Source organism: Henningerozyma blattae, chromosome 3 (assembly GCF_000315915.1).
Source record: "Henningerozyma blattae CBS 6284 chromosome 3, complete genome".
Taxonomy (NCBI): Eukaryota; Fungi; Ascomycota; class Saccharomycetes; order Saccharomycetales; family Saccharomycetaceae; genus Henningerozyma; species Henningerozyma blattae.
This window is the reverse complement of record NC_020187.1, coordinates 963,912-979,624: the sequence shown is the minus strand read 5'-3', so window position 1 is coordinate 979,624 and position 15,713 is coordinate 963,912. Positions and strand designations below refer to the sequence as shown.

The window sequence follows — 15,713 nt, the reverse complement described above, 5'->3', positions numbered from 1 at the left end:
CACTAAATGTACAAATATATATTTTATCATATATTTGATACATTTCAAGGTAGCGTATTAAATACTTTTTATATAATTGTTTAAAGTATTAAATGTTAACACCATTACACACCTGAAATGTAACATTGGGCTATAGATATAAAAATTTAATTTATAATTTTATATACTAATGTGGAATTGACGCACATTTTTCTTAGATATCCTCTTCTCATATCTCATAATTTGTTAATGTACAGCTTTTTATAAGAAGTGCTCGAACAAGCAGTTTATTATTTACAAATACTTAACGTTGAAGAGTTGCTATTTTTAGGCTTATAGATAAAATATTAGATAATAATATTTTCATATGTTCAAGATTTCTCAACGTATAGTTAGGACCTGTTATTTTATAGAATAATATATATATATGTATCCTTAGAGATAAAAAGTGTCAGAGCTGTGGCATTATGTGTCATAAATCGTGGGTTTGTTAACAGCTAATAAAGCATGAATTTAGTCGTAATTGTGGCTTTATACAACAACTAATAACAACTTAATATAATAAATAATCCAACATGCATTAAGCATACGTGGCCTCAACTACTAAAAATACCCAAGTGGTGATATTAAGGAGGTATTAGGATGTGATAGGTTCTATTTTAATATCAGACCACCAATTTGTTGATGGTGAATCTGTCCATTTTTTGGAGTATAAATTATCACGAAAATATCCCAAAAGTTTTTAACTGTTCATTGTATATCCTGTATATATTATATATTCCCTTTCGAAAGAAGCAAGGAGATTTTCTATAATAATAATATGATAATTATTCAAACAGATTACTTAACTAGGAATTAAACTATGAGCAACAATATTTTGAACAGTTCGACTGCTGGTCAAAAAGACATTTCATAGAACCTGGTATATTGTAAAGTTAGCCCAGCTATTTTATATATTATTCGGTAAAATTATATGATTAGGTATGTTTTATTTACTTTGAGAAAAATTTCACCATTATGTGGTAAATTCTACTATTATAATTTATAAAAAATATATTTGAATAAGGTAACAAATGGCAAAAATTTTAAAGTATGTATGTATAGACTTTTTAACTAAAAACGTCTAAGAGCAAGAAAAATAATCTAGCGACCAGAGTCGTAACTAATAAATATCTTTCAGAAAGAAAAGGCCCATAGACCGTGTACAATAGAAAACTTGCTCTATTGTGTAAAAATGGATGAATGCTGTCACTAAATTATGTATGCAAAAGAGTACCTTGTAGTACCTGCAGGCCACAATTTTAATCATTTATCAGAAACTTCAGATTCTTCAGTTATTATGTTATTGCATAATTAATCAACTAAGCTATAAATAATTCCTGTAACTATATCACACTCTAACTTTTCTGAAATATATTACTCGTAAAACGACCTAAAAGTTTATTATTACATGAAGAACAATCTAATTTCAAAAAAGTTTTACGTGTTATTGTAAATAATTCTACTACCCATATTAATTATGCTTTAAGTTTTTTATCGATATATGCTCGAAAATGTATAAGTATTTATTAGACAACCACTTTTACTTAAGATAATGGTTTTGGAAAAACACTATGAAGAATATATTTACTTGTCTCATGGTTATTTCTCCTTCTTGTTTATTAAGTTTAGTCACCAAAACACCTAATAAACTCATAGGATAATGTATCTAGACTTTCTAATAGAGTATCTCCACATATATATAAATATTGGTTATTATGGTACATTGATAAACCCTAAAAAATTAGAGGCTGCTCAACTCCATTGGAGTTTAACTTTCAAAATTTACTCTCATAACACATACTTAGTGGTGAAAATAAAGTCGAAGGAAATTTTTAATAGTGCTTCAGCAAGTTGGTCATAAAGACTTAGTACGTTAACATTTAATGACTTGCGTTTAATTATCTTCATCGAACAAACTTCACCTTTCCCTTTCCAGCATTCTACATAAATTATAATGATTGTGTTTTAAGTAAAAGTTTATTTAAATTAAATAATCTCTTTTTAGAATTATATTACAAATAATATACATTGAATTAAGTATATAAGTTATCTACTGAATTATATACTGTGTAAACATTCGAAAAATAAATTTCCCCTTAATCTATAGCTTCAAAGAGTTAATTCCAATTACTCACCTGATGGAAGCTTGCTTAAAATCCTTCTACCGTGAGGAGTATTTCTAATAGGTCCAACAAGTAATGGAGTAACAATATCAGACAATTTTTTATACAAGTATGGATTTTTGTTCGACGAAATAGCCAGTGCAGTTTGTAAAACATAATTACCGTAACTATCATTTAATAATGTTTGGATTTCTTGATTACTCTCCTTGTTTAGCAATTCCAAGATAACAGTCTCAGAAACAATTGGAGTTCTTAATAATTTTTCAACAACATTAGAACCAAATTTGTGTAAAGATAAAACAATAACCTTTGGTTTCAATAGATGGACAATCTTGTAAGTGAAATCATATTTGTTATCGTCAGATTCCTTAGTGATAACATACTGAACAACATAATTACCAAATGGATCCATAGTGAGCATATCAATATTTTCTAATAGCTTATTGCATAAGGAATGGCGTTGTTCCTCAGTACCGTGATCTAAACAACGTTGCAAAACACAACAACCATGCCTATGAGTCGCAATCTCAATGAAATCTTTACATGCTGCATCAAAAATAAATTGGAAATGCTTTGGTGGCATTTTTTGTAAACATTTTTGTACTACGTGATTACCATTTAAATCTTTACTTAGCATTAAGATTGATGGTGTTAATGACTTAACAATAATGTTGGATTCTTCGTCTGTTTCTGTGCATTCGACCAATTTTTGCAATGCTCTTGTACCATGAGGATTTAAAGCAATTTCAACAAAGTGAGGTGATGAAATATTTGCAATGATTATTCTTTGCTCTAAAGTAATTCTTTCCAACAATTTCTGAATCAAATAATTACCAAAAGAATCTGTCATTAATTCTACAGTGTGATCCTTTGTTTCATTAAAAATAATATCAGCAGCTTCTTTACCAAGAACATCTAATTGTTTTTGTAAGAAACGACAGCCATATTGATCAGTACAAATTGAATAAATATTACCAATAAATTGACTTAACTCTGCATCAGCATAAAATGAATTATCTTCAACTTTACGATAGCCGTGAGGATAATTATTAAAATTGTTTTTGCCGTTGTTAGAATATTTACCATTTTTACTATTATTTGTGTAGTTACTGTATTTTTCATTTTTAGTGCCATTTGGCCCTTCATGAGTTGGAACTGGATATTTTGGATTATGACGATTAGCTTCATGCATTGAAAATTTTCCATTTCTATTTAAAAGATGTCCATTTTGATTCAACATATGTGGCGGGGGAGGAGGACCTTGAGGATGACCTACCATAGGGCTGAAAGAATGGCCTTGGTATAACCAAGGAGGTGGAGATGATCCTTGCGGATTAGCAATTTGCATTGGATTCAAGACTGGGACAGTAGATGGACTAATTCTTCCCTCTGGATCTAATAATTGAGGATTTGTAGAAGTCACTACAGCAGGTTTATTTTTATTTTCATTGGATCCATCAACAATTGAAGGTAAAGCAGTCAGTGGTGAAGTATTTGAAACTGATATTGGAGTAGGACCATGAATTGGAGGGTGAGGCCCTCCCATAACTGGTGAAAATGTTGGGAATGGCCCATTAAAACCATAACCACCTGGATATTGAGAGGTTACATTGAATCCATGAGGGTTTGAAGATGAATCATGGGGATTAGATAAGATTGGATTGGGGTGTAATAAAGGTCCCCCATATGGATAAGCAGCTGCGTATGCTTTTGGCACTGAAATATCTGCAGAATTTTCTTTTTCCTTAACATCTTTAGAGTCATTCAGTAGAGTAGTTGCTTTAGGAGCCAATTGATCAGGTGGAGCATTAGAAGCTTGATTAGTTGTTCCACTAGCACTTCCAGAGAATAAGAAAGTACTATCAGATTTATCAAAAGAGATAGATTGTGTTCTAGTAGAGGGATTTGGAATAGAAAGTTGGTCATTTGAAGATTGACCATTAGCCTGAGAAATTCCCATCAATTCAGCAGATGGCAAAGTATGAAACGTTTGTCTTCTAAAAGAATTAGTTGCAGCACCTGGGGCTTTTTTATTTCCATTTGAATCATTAATGATAGATGAGACAGAACCTGACGTCAATCCATCTTCGTGAATGCTCCCTATAGTTGGAGGCCAAACTGATTGGGATGGTAAATTCGTTGGGCTTAGTTTGTTATCCATTTTAGCAAAAATGTTTGGACTATTATTTTCTGTATTATTTGAATTTGGAATCATATTTAATGAAGGATCAGTAAAATCTGGAGATGGAAAAAAAGTACCTGGAGTTGGTGGCATATGCATCATTTGGGAATAAGGCATAAAACCCATACCTAACATTTGATGTTGGAAGTGTTGAGGTGGTAGTGGTGAAAATATTTGCGAAGGTGGTCCATTTCCCATAGTATTTTCGCCTAATGGTCCAGCCACAGAACCAATAGTACCAGTTGATGGTACAGCTTGAGTACCCAATGATGATGGCATGTTGAGAGCGTTTAATTGCTTTGGGGTAGGTGGTGTTGAATCTTCAGAATCATCTAAATGTAGCTGATTAAGGGCAGAGTTAATGGTTTCGGTAACAACTGGATCAACTAAAGGTAAAGATTCATCTTCAGATAGCTTTTTAATATTGTTGGTCATACTGTAATGGAATCAATTTAAAATAGCTTGGGTTTATTTTTGAAAAAAAAAATAAAAGTATTAAACAAAGTTGTTTAAAATACGGAAGAAAAAAAAAATCTACTTCAATAATAATAATATACAATATAATTTTGAAAGTTTTAATTGCTCGTACTTTGATAAAATATAAGCTAGCAATGTAATGAAGTTAAAAATCGTTGAAGTAGAGAATTGTTTAAAATACAATAGAAGAATTTTAAAAATAAAATGGGAATAAATGGAATAGAAAACAATATAATGTACAGGTATGAAATATTTTAGAAAGAAGAGTAATATACAAAATGGAAAATTAACAAATTTTCAATAAGTCAACCGTGAATTTTCACTATGAAGAAAAAAAAAGTTTAAAACAAAAAAGAAAAGAGTAGAAATTAAATAATAAAAGTAATAAATTTGAATACTTTTAAATTTATAATATAGACCTCAATAGTTTGCTATGGTAGTCTACCTTTCCTAACAATTATAGTTTGTGTTTTTTTATTGTTTTTTATTTTTTTGATTTATACTTTTTCTTTCCTTTTCAAAAGATTTGTTTTTAAAAATTGATGTCAGTTTAAGTTAAGTTTTAAAATGGTATCTTAAATGATATGATTAGAGAAAATTGGTTAATTAACTATAATTTAATAGTATATACGTCTTATTTTATTTCATTATTATAAATCAATCATTGTTAGTTAAAAGATGTTGAACACAAAAAACCAATTTGCCCAAATTTTCACGAGGAAAAATCGGCATGGTCAACGCATAATTGTTAGTATTCACAAGCCGATCATTACTAGTCATGAAAATAAGAAAAAGTAAAACTCGCACGTGATATAAAGGTTTTATATCTCCTTAAGGTAATATTGAATACAAACAAAATAAAAGAAATAAATAATAATATTATTAATAATTTACAATCTACACTTAGGGTTATCTATAGATGAATTGTAATATCGTAAATTATATTATTATTAATATATATACGTATAAAGTTATTAGGTACATAGTACTAGAATTAAATAGTATAATTAAGAAAAAAATGGCATTAAATAAAAAGGTGTGCAAAGAAATATTAAAAATGTGCAATAAAGAATTGAATTTATAGGGATGTTGTTAAAAATGCGATAATCACATTTGAACTGTTGATAAGCATAGTTAGAAAAAAAATTAAGAGGATAAACAAAAAGATAAAAAAAAGTAACAATGAAAGGTTGTGTTGAATTAAAGTGTGTGTGTTTGTGTGTGTGTGTGTGTGTGTGTGTGTAGTAATTCAACAAACCATTCATGAAATTAATAATTAAAACCATTGAAGATCCATTTTGAATGTTTGTGTCCTGTTGAATGCTTTTAAAGTTTGAATGTGATTAAATTCTGTTTTTTATATCTTGAATTTATAGTAGTAGTTTATAGGAGATATAATAAAAATTTAATTGGATTGGTATCTTTAATTACTATTCAGGTTCATAAATATTAAAACGAGTGAAGTTTCTCCAAACTTGAATATTAACAGCGTTATAAGGAAGAGAAAATGTCTGTATTATATTTAAATTGTATTAGTTTGAATAAAACAAATTGAAGGAAAAGGGGATAAAAAATAAAAAAGGAATATGAATGAGAAAAGAGGAAATTAAAGGATCAGAGTGAAATGAGGAATGATTTAAGCTTCCTTTTCGTGTTGAGTAGAAACTCTTCTCATAGCAGCCAAGAAATCTTCAACAGATTTAGTGGATTCTGGTTCCTTCTTCTTTCTAAAGTTGACAAAGTCATCAAAGGCTTGAGATTCAGACATCATGTAGTATAAACCACCCATAACACAGAAGATACCAATGGACCAGACACCGATCTTGACACAAGTAACAATATCAGTCCAGTTTTGAGACCACCAGCCGAATAATGTGAACATCAATGCAATGACATCGACCGCCAAGACAGCACCAGATAATTGCCATGATGGAATAGAAGACCAGAAAGGACCGACAGCTCTAGTGATGAAAATCAACCAGTTTTCAGTCAAAGAAATTTCCAAAAACATAACACCATCAATGGAACCAAAGTTTTGAATGATACCACCTCTTCTCTTGAACATAGTAGTCAATGGAATCCAAGAACCACCAGCTAAGACACAACCTAAAATAATAGACATGGCCCATAATCTTGGTAAATCCCATTCGACAGGAGTTTGAGAGTATGGAGCATTATCGTAAGCAATGGCCAAAGTAGCAACATCAGCGAAAATAGCAATGAAAACAATCAAATCAATATCCAAAGAGTGGTTCAAGATAGCAATCCATAGGGCAAAGAAAATTTCCAAATGTAAGGACAAAGCAATACGGTAAACAACGTAAGCGTACATTCTGTGGAAAATTTGTCTGGAAGTCTTTAAGGCATCAATGATGGTGGATAAACCTGGAGCAATGAAGACGATATCAGCGGCGGATCTAGCAGCATCAGTAGCACCTTCGACAGCAATACCAGTATCAGCTTTCTTTAAGGAAGGAGCATCGTTAACACCATCACCGGTCATGGCGACCAAATAACCTCTATTTTGTAAAATTTCGACACATTTATATTTATGTTGTGGGAAGACTTCAGCAAAACCATCAGCATTTTCAACGAAATCGGCCAATTCAGAACCTGGCATGGAACCACCACCACCTAAACCTAATCTTTCAGCGTTGTAGATGTTGTCACCCAAACCTAATTGTCTACAAGTTTCCTTAGCAATACCGACAGCATCACCAGTTAACATCTTGACTCTTAAACCTAATCTTCTAGCTTCATCAATAGTTTCAGCAGTATCATCTCTTGGAGGATCCATACATGGCATAACACCCAAGATTTCCCAATGTTCTTCACCTCTCTTTCTAGCAACACCCAAGGCTCTGAAACCTCTGGAAGCCAATTCAGCGACTTTGTTTTCATAGTTTTCATGGATATCTTCTGGGATTGGGTGATCTTCTTCGACAGTCTTTAAGACGAATAATGGAGCACCTTTAACACAGATGATTCTTTCACCTTCTGGGGATTCAACAATAGCAGTGACCTTCTTGGAGACAGGGTCGAATGGTCTGAATTCTAAAACCTTGTATTTAGTCAAAGCATTCTTAGCAACAGGATATTGAGCCAAAGCCTTTAAGAAAGCCTTATCTATAGCATCCAAACCTTTCTTCTTTCTGGAGGCAGCCAAACAAGCAGTTAACATCAAGTCATCAGCGGTGACACCATCGACAGTGTATGGTTCGTGTAAAGTCAACTTGTTCTTGGTTAAAGTACCGGTCTTATCAGAACACAAAATTTCGACACCGGCCAAAGATTCAATAGCAGATAATTTTTGAACAATAGCTTGTTTCTTAGCCAAGTAAGCAGCACCGACAGCCATGGTGGTGGTGACGACACATGGTAAACCGACTGGAACACCAATAATTGTAATACCCAACATATATCTCAAGATAGTAACGATGTTCAAAGATCTGTAGAAACAAGCAGTCCAAACAACTAACAAGGCAGCAATGACCAAGACCAACAATAAAATACCAATACCATTCAAGACTTCAGTAAAATGCCCAGAACCAGAAGAAGCTTGGTTAACTAAAGCAGCAGCTCTACCGACATAAGTGTTATCACCAGTAGCAGTAATGACCATGAAACCTTCACCTCTCTTGACAGTGGAAGAGGAGAAAGCTGGATCACCATAACGTTTATCAGCAGCCAAGGATTCACCAGTAATAGCAGATTGATCGATTTGTAAGAAACAACCTTCAGTGATTAAACGACCATCGGCAGGGATAATGACACCTTCTTCTAATCTCAAGATATCACCAGGGACGACTTCATTAGCAGGGATTTCGACAACTTGACTGTTTCTAATGACAGTGGCAGAGTTGGCTAAAGTTTTTTTCAATTCATCGACAATGGAACCAGCTTGAAATTCTTGTACGAAACCAACACCAGCGTTTAACATCAATAGACCCAAGATAACACCGAAATCGACCCAATCGGCAATACCGGCAGCCAAGATAGCAGCAGCTTCCATAACGAATTGAATAGGACCGACGAAATACATGGCGAATTTGACAATCAAGTTTTCCTTTTCATCATTCATTTGATTCAACCCATACTTCTTTCTTCTGTGGGCGACTTCATCTGAAGACAAACCTGTGTTTGGATCTGTTTGTAACATTTCTTCTGGGACGACACGAGCTTCACCGGCGGCGGCGGCACCACCGTCGTCACTTTCCTCGTCATCACCTTCACCGTGGTGAGATTGCAATTCCTCGATTAAGGCATCGATATCATCATCGGAAGATTCTCCACCGTCATCCATTCCGGCGTCTGGTCTACCCAATGGTGGGGCGTGTGTTTTTTCCTCTTGAGAGGAACCTTCAGTAACGGTGTCTGACATGTGAGATTTGTTATGAACTGAAACTGTATTATATTATTGTGTGAAAGAAAGAGAAGGAGTAGCAGTAATGGTATTAGTGAGGCAGGTCAATTGATATATTTAAAAAAAAAGATAAAGGAATAATCAATTGATAATGTATTATGTATGACAATAGTTTAAAAATAATACAAGTATTATCGTTATGTGAGGGTTGGGAGTAGAGATTCGAATTACAAACTGGAGAAGGACAATTGAGAGCCAAAACATTTGAGGTGTTTATATATAGGGAAAGTTTGAGTGAGCCAAAGGATTTTGGGTAAAGCAAATAAGACCGAGAAGCTTTGGTTTTGCACAGAATTGGGAATAGATAAACAGAGGAGTACGGGCTTGAGTAGAGGAGTAATCAGATTAAACAAATAGAGTAATTGTTGTTTGTTTTGCCAGTGTCCCTAGACTGAGGTCTTTTTGTTTGTATATACGTTTGTGTATACAAGCGTATAAGCTTCAGTTGCAGCTGTTAGCTTCGACTAGTTTACTAGGAACAAGGGGGACATATACATTCGGGGGTATGTAATAAACAAACAAACCAAGATAGAAACAAACAAACAAACAAACCAAAGAGGTATCTGCACAGCAGGTGTAGATTAGCATAAGTTACCTGTTGATTAGACATAGGCACTGGAATTTTCAATATTTCACTATGCAGTATACTTACCTAGCTCGCTATACCTATACCTTTGAAAATTTGGCATTTTATTTTGACAATATTGAACACATTGAACATATTGAAAATATTGAAAATATTGAAAATATTGAAAATATTGAAAATATTGAAAATATTGAAATTTTTGAAATTTTTGAAACTTTTTTGGTTCAATATATTTTTGCACTTTTTTGAAAATTTCCGAAATTACCCTATTCGATAAACCTTTGATATAAGTATATTGAATTGTATGCTGTGTATTGTATGCTGTGTATTGTATATCATATTGTATATTATATTGTATATTGTATATTGTATATGCAAACTTTAATTTTCACGGTCTTTTACCCTTATGAAATATCAGTCCCCTTTCAGTCGTATTTACTCCGTTGACTAATTGGGGCCGATGACATCGCCGAAAGGGGCAGGTACGGCCCGGCCTGATCGGGCTCCGAATTCAAGGGGCATGCAAGAAAAACGGGCAGCGGCGCTTGCCGCTTCGGGCACGGCTTGGGCCGACTCCGTGCCGGGCTGCCCAAAACGGAAACGTGATGGCCGGCTGGCCGGTTGGACCGCAGAGCATGAAGATGCAGCCGTTTCTTTTTTCTTTTTTCTTTTTCTTTTTGCTATTGCTTTTGCTTTTGCTTTTGCTTTTGCTTCTATTTTTTCTTATTCTCGACCTGCGTGTTTTGTGCGCTGCGTGCTGGTCTGTGCAGCACGTGCCAAGACCCCCAGGGTGACCAAACTCAGACAGTTTGCAGACGGATTCGGACAAGGGCGATTAGATTCATCTGGATATCCAGGCAGATATTGATATATAATGGCAAATGCATGTATACGTCAGTGTGTATATATCTATGTGTGTATATATGTATAGGTATGTCCATGTGGAAATTTGGGTGCCGTCAGCGTGGTGCAAGGGCCGCTGCTAGCCGAACCCTGTCCATTCTAGGCGATAGAATCGCACGTGGTTTTGCGTGTCATGTGACTGGCGTCTATCAATTGAAGTGTCATCGGAGGTTGCCCTAGTCTTTGTGTCACTTGTGCTCGGCAGTAGCACTGTCTTGCGGACTGTTGTTGCCAACCTAGCAATGCTTAACAATGCTCTTACATCCCAAGGCTGGTTGTTCTTTACTGCTGGCAACACTAGCATCGTAGCATGGACTCTTAGGGGGTCGCCAGGGTAGAGGGTATACTGTGCGCCAAAACGACTACCAGCAGCCACCACTCGTGAGGCATCGCCTTCCTTAAGAGCTGTGTATACTTCACACCGTGTGCATTGGCATTCTCGCAAGTATTGTGGGTCGAGTTCTTTACTATGTGTAATCCCGCTGTTGTTGTCATAGGTCATGTGGAACCGTATGTTCTTTTCGTCGCGCCTGGCTTGTTCTACTGCTTGTTTTCTCGATACTTCTTGCAACTGGGAACCATTCTCCGTCACCTGACGCCTGACCAATCTCACTTTCTCTTTGCCATCGCCATCGCCATCGTCACAACGTCTCAGCAACCAAGCGATTTCTTCATGAGGCAAGACCAGTGGCAAGTATAGAAAACAGTTTTGTTGGGCTGCCGCAGGTAACGTCCCTGAAAGAACACCAACCACACCGTGGCTCGTACGTAGCCGCCTAGCCGCTTCCAACGAGTGCACGTGACCGACGTGCCCACTAGGCCCGATTTCTATATCAATGCAGCTCATTGTTCTTGTGATTCGTCAAGTGTTGATATAATATAGTTTAATATAATATAATAGACTACACTACACTACACTACGCTACACTACACTACAATATACTATAGCAAAGTCTTGTTTGTTTTCTCTTGTCTATATTACACTTCCCTTGTGGGCCCTCTTTTTGGCTCGAGTGTTTTTCCTTTCCTTTCATTCTAGCAATGCTTTTTTTTTTCATTCTAGCAATGCTTTTTTTTTTCATTCCAGCGATAACTTTTTTTTTTTCACTCTTACTTTTTCTCTCGCTATTTCTTCAGCTAAGCCACTCTGCATTTCCCGTTACGGGTGAAAAAAAAATTGTCTCCTTTATATGACAATTCACAATGCACACATTATACAATAATAATCCTGCGCAATACAATAAGAATACTGCATGCACACAGTATAAAAGCGTTTGAACAATTGACATCGCTATACACTTCCAAACAAACCCTTCTACGCAAGTACACAATCCCTCCTAACGCTAAATGTCTGACATACACCGTTTGGCAGTGGCTCCCTCCTCGGACCCTCATTTCGGTGTCTCCGATAGTTCGAACGATTCTCCCACAATATCCATCGTATCGTCCATGAGTCCTCCTTTCTCCGTCTCAATCCAAGAACTAAACTCCCTTCATGACCCAAAGTCAATTCTGGCCTATAAGAAATTATATTCCAATGATGAAAATGCATTTTACAACTCTTTAAAGACCTCCCCCATCCATGGTATAGACACCTTTACCATCGATGAAAGAATCCAATTCTATAACGATAACAAATTGCCCCAACACGTGCCAAAGACTTTCCAACAATTGGTCCGGGAAGCTTTCAACGATAAGACTCTTATCTTGTTATCCATTGCCGCTGTCGTTTCCTTTCTTCTAGGGCTGTACGAACTATTCTTCCAGCCTTCTCAATATGACCCTGAGGGCAATAAGATCACAAAAGTAGATTGGATAGAAGGGGTGGCAATCATGTTTGCTGTGGTCGTGGTCGTGCTTGTCTCGGCGGTTAATGATTATCAAAAGGAATTACAGTTTACAAAACTAAACGCGAAAAAATTAGATAGAGTCATTACCGTCATAAGAGATAATGCCAAACTACAAATCTCCATCAACGACTTGTTGGTCGGCGACTTACTTTCTCTACAAACAGGTGAAGTCGCTCCTGCAGATTGTGTGTTGATCGAAGGGAATGTCGAAGCAGATGAATCCACAATCACTGGTGAATCAGATGCTGTGAAAAAACATACTCTGTTAACAACTTTGCAATACAGCTCAGATCATCCAGATAATGATATCACAAACGATTCGGATTTCCCAGATTGTATGATCATCTCGTCTTCCAAGATCATTTCCGGTTTAGGTAAGGCCATTGTCACTTCTGTCGGTATCAATTCCACTCATGGTAGAACAATGAATGCCTTGACAGACACTGAGGAAGATGATGCTACTCCTTTACAAATAAGGTTGACTCATCTTGCTGACTCCATCTCCATCTATGGTAGTCTTGCAGGGTTGATTCTATTCTTGACACTTTTCATCAAATTCTGTATCAATTGTTTCAAAAAAGATGGTAAATTCGTCGATTTGACCCCTGCTGAGAAATCAAGCAGATTTATGGATATTTTCATCACTTCTATTACCATCATCGTTGTTGCTGTGCCAGAAGGTTTACCTCTAGCAGTTACTCTAGCATTGGCCTTTGCCACTACAAGAATGACTAAAGATGGTAATCTAGTGAGAATCCTTAGAGCATGTGAAACCATGGGCTCCGCTACAGCCATTTGTTCCGATAAGACAGGTACTTTAACTGAAAATTCAATGAGTGTGGTTCGTGGGATCTTTGGTAACACTTTTTTCAACAAGAAAAATTCAAAAGATATTTTACCTGCTGATAAAAATATCATTGCTACTCCATTAAGAAAAGATTTATTGGCAAATATTGTTTTGAATTCCACTGCTTTTGAAAATAGTAAATATAAACCTACAGGAAGACAACCTTCCATTAACCCATCCGATCCTCCTCCAATGGGGTCAGGTCCAGTTAAACAAGAACCATTTATCGGTTCCAAGACAGAAACAGCTTTGTTGACATTGGCAAAGAGAGCAATGAGACTGACTCCACCAAGTACCATTAGACGCAAAAAGGATTTCAATTTGCATTATATTCGTCAATATCCAGAACAAGTCTTTGAAATGGAAAAAATCGTTCAAATCATCCCATTTGAAAGTTCACGTAAATGGTCAGGCGTTGTCGTGAAAAGATCTGCTAAAAAATATACTCTTTTCGTCAAAGGTGCTGCAGAAATCATTTTCCAAAGATGTCGATTTAAAAGATTATCTGATGGTTCTTCCAAATACATTACAGAAAATTTGGCCAAGGAAATTGGTTCAGATATTGCTAATTTTGCAGATAACGCTCTACGTGCTATTTCTTTAACTCACAAAGACTTCACTTGTGATTCATGGCCGCCAAGGGAATTCATCGATAAAGATGATAAAGAATCTGCCGATCCAAACTTATTATTTGGTGAACCAGTAGAACGTCTTCCAGCACAACCTTCTTCGGAAATTTCAGGCTTCACACTTGATGGGTTGGTTGGTATTCAAGATCCTTTACGTGATGGTGTAGAAAAATCTGTAGAATTATGTCAAAAAGCTGGTGTCACAGTCCGTATGGTTACTGGTGATAATATCATGACTGCAAGAGCCATTGCAAGAAATTGTAATATCCTTACAAAGGAATCTTATACAAGTCCTGAATGTTCCATGGAAGGTCCCGAGTTCCGTAAACTGACTGACCAACAACGTGTTTCTATCTTACCAAAATTAAGAGTCCTAGCAAGATCTTCTCCAGAGGACAAGAGATTATTGGTCCGTACTTTGAAAAGAATGGGTGAAGTTGTTGCTGCTACAGGTGATGGTACTAATGATGCACCAGCTTTGAAAATGGCTGATGTAGGGTTTTCTATGGGGATTACAGGTACTGAAGTCGCAAGAGAAGCTTCTGATATCATTTTAATGACTGATGATTTCTCTGCTATTGTCAATGCTATCAAATGGGGAAGATGTGTTTCCATCTCAATCAAGAAATTCATTCAATTCCAATTGACTGTCAATATAACTGCAGTTATCTTAACTTTTGTCTCTGCAGTTTCTTCAGAAGATGAAAAATCCGTCTTAACAGCTGTACAATTGTTATGGGTTAATTTAATCATGGATACTTTAGCTGCATTGGCTTTGGCCACTGATAAACCCGATCCAAATATCATGAATAGAAGACCTACTGGTAGATCTACTCCTCTAATTGCTATCTCTACTTGGAAAATGATCTTCTCTCAAGCTATGCTACAATTGGTTGTCACTTTTGTTCTACATTTCCATGGTAAATCTATCTTCTTCCCAGATAAAGAATCTCTCACAGGTTTCGAACAACAACAATTAAATGCAATGACTTTCAACACTTTTGTTTGGTTACAATTCTTTACTTTATTGGTTTCAAGAAAATTAGATGAAGCTGATGGGATCTCCAAGATTTGTGACAGAATGACTTCAAATAATTTGAATTTCTTCCAAGATTTATTTAGAAATTATTATTTCCTAATTATCTTGTCAATCATTGCCATTTTCCAAACTTTGATTATGTTTTTCGGTGGAACTGCCTTTTCAATTGCTCCACAAACCAAATATATGTGGCAAGTTGCTTTGTTTTCAGGTATGTTATCACTTCCAGTTGGTATTTTGATCAGAATCATCCCAGATGAATGGGTATTAAAATTATTCCCTCCAAAAGTAGCAAGGTATTTGAAATACATTTTAACCTTTGAATTTTTAGGTTTACATCAAAAGACTCGTTCACCAGACGAAGAAGAAGCCTTATTAGCCAATAATACAAATAACTATAACTCAACTACAAATTAGAATTATTATGTATGAATTTTTTTTTTTGGAAATTCTTGCAACTTTGTATTATTTATTTTTATTTGACTTATCTGTTTAAACTGTGTTATTTTTTTTTTTTTTTTGCATAGCTCATAGACTCTTTTGTATTTATTCCTTCTTTATTTCAATTTCACTTATTTATGTATGATTTACGTCCTAAAATACACTTTTACTTAATGATTCACCTTTTTTTTT

At 35.3% G+C, this 15,713-nt stretch overlaps 4 protein-coding genes across 4 annotated transcripts; 1 reads left to right on the top strand and 3 right to left on the bottom strand.

Annotated features, from left to right (window-relative positions):
- Window positions 1-2,148: 2,148 nt before the first annotated feature.
- On the bottom strand, window positions 2,149-4,761 carry PUF4 (Puf4p; the record flags this gene model as incomplete). The annotated part of the gene is made up of 1 exon (XM_004179675.1): window positions 2,149-4,761. The coding sequence occupies one exon, from the start codon at window positions 4,759-4,761 to the stop codon at window positions 2,149-2,151; it is 2,613 nt and encodes an 870-aa protein (XP_004179723.1).
- Window positions 4,762-6,439: 1,678 nt separating this feature from the next.
- Window positions 6,440-9,184, bottom strand: PMA1 (H(+)-exporting P2-type ATPase PMA1; the record flags this gene model as incomplete). The annotated part of the gene is made up of 1 exon (XM_004179674.1): window positions 6,440-9,184. One exon carries the CDS (start codon window positions 9,182-9,184, stop codon window positions 6,440-6,442), a length of 2,745 nt encoding a protein of 914 aa, XP_004179722.1.
- Window positions 9,185-10,794: 1,610 nt separating this feature from the next.
- On the bottom strand, window positions 10,795-11,562 carry SEN34 (tRNA splicing endonuclease subunit SEN34; the record flags this gene model as incomplete). The annotated part of the gene is made up of 1 exon (XM_004179673.1): window positions 10,795-11,562. The coding sequence occupies one exon, from the start codon at window positions 11,560-11,562 to the stop codon at window positions 10,795-10,797; it is 768 nt and encodes a 255-aa protein (XP_004179721.1).
- Window positions 11,563-12,062: 500 nt separating this feature from the next.
- Window positions 12,063-15,497, top strand: PMC1 (calcium-transporting ATPase PMC1; the record flags this gene model as incomplete). The annotated part of the gene is made up of 1 exon (XM_004179672.1): window positions 12,063-15,497. The coding sequence occupies one exon, from the start codon at window positions 12,063-12,065 to the stop codon at window positions 15,495-15,497; it is 3,435 nt and encodes a 1,144-aa protein (XP_004179720.1).
- Window positions 15,498-15,713: the final 216 nt, after the last annotated feature.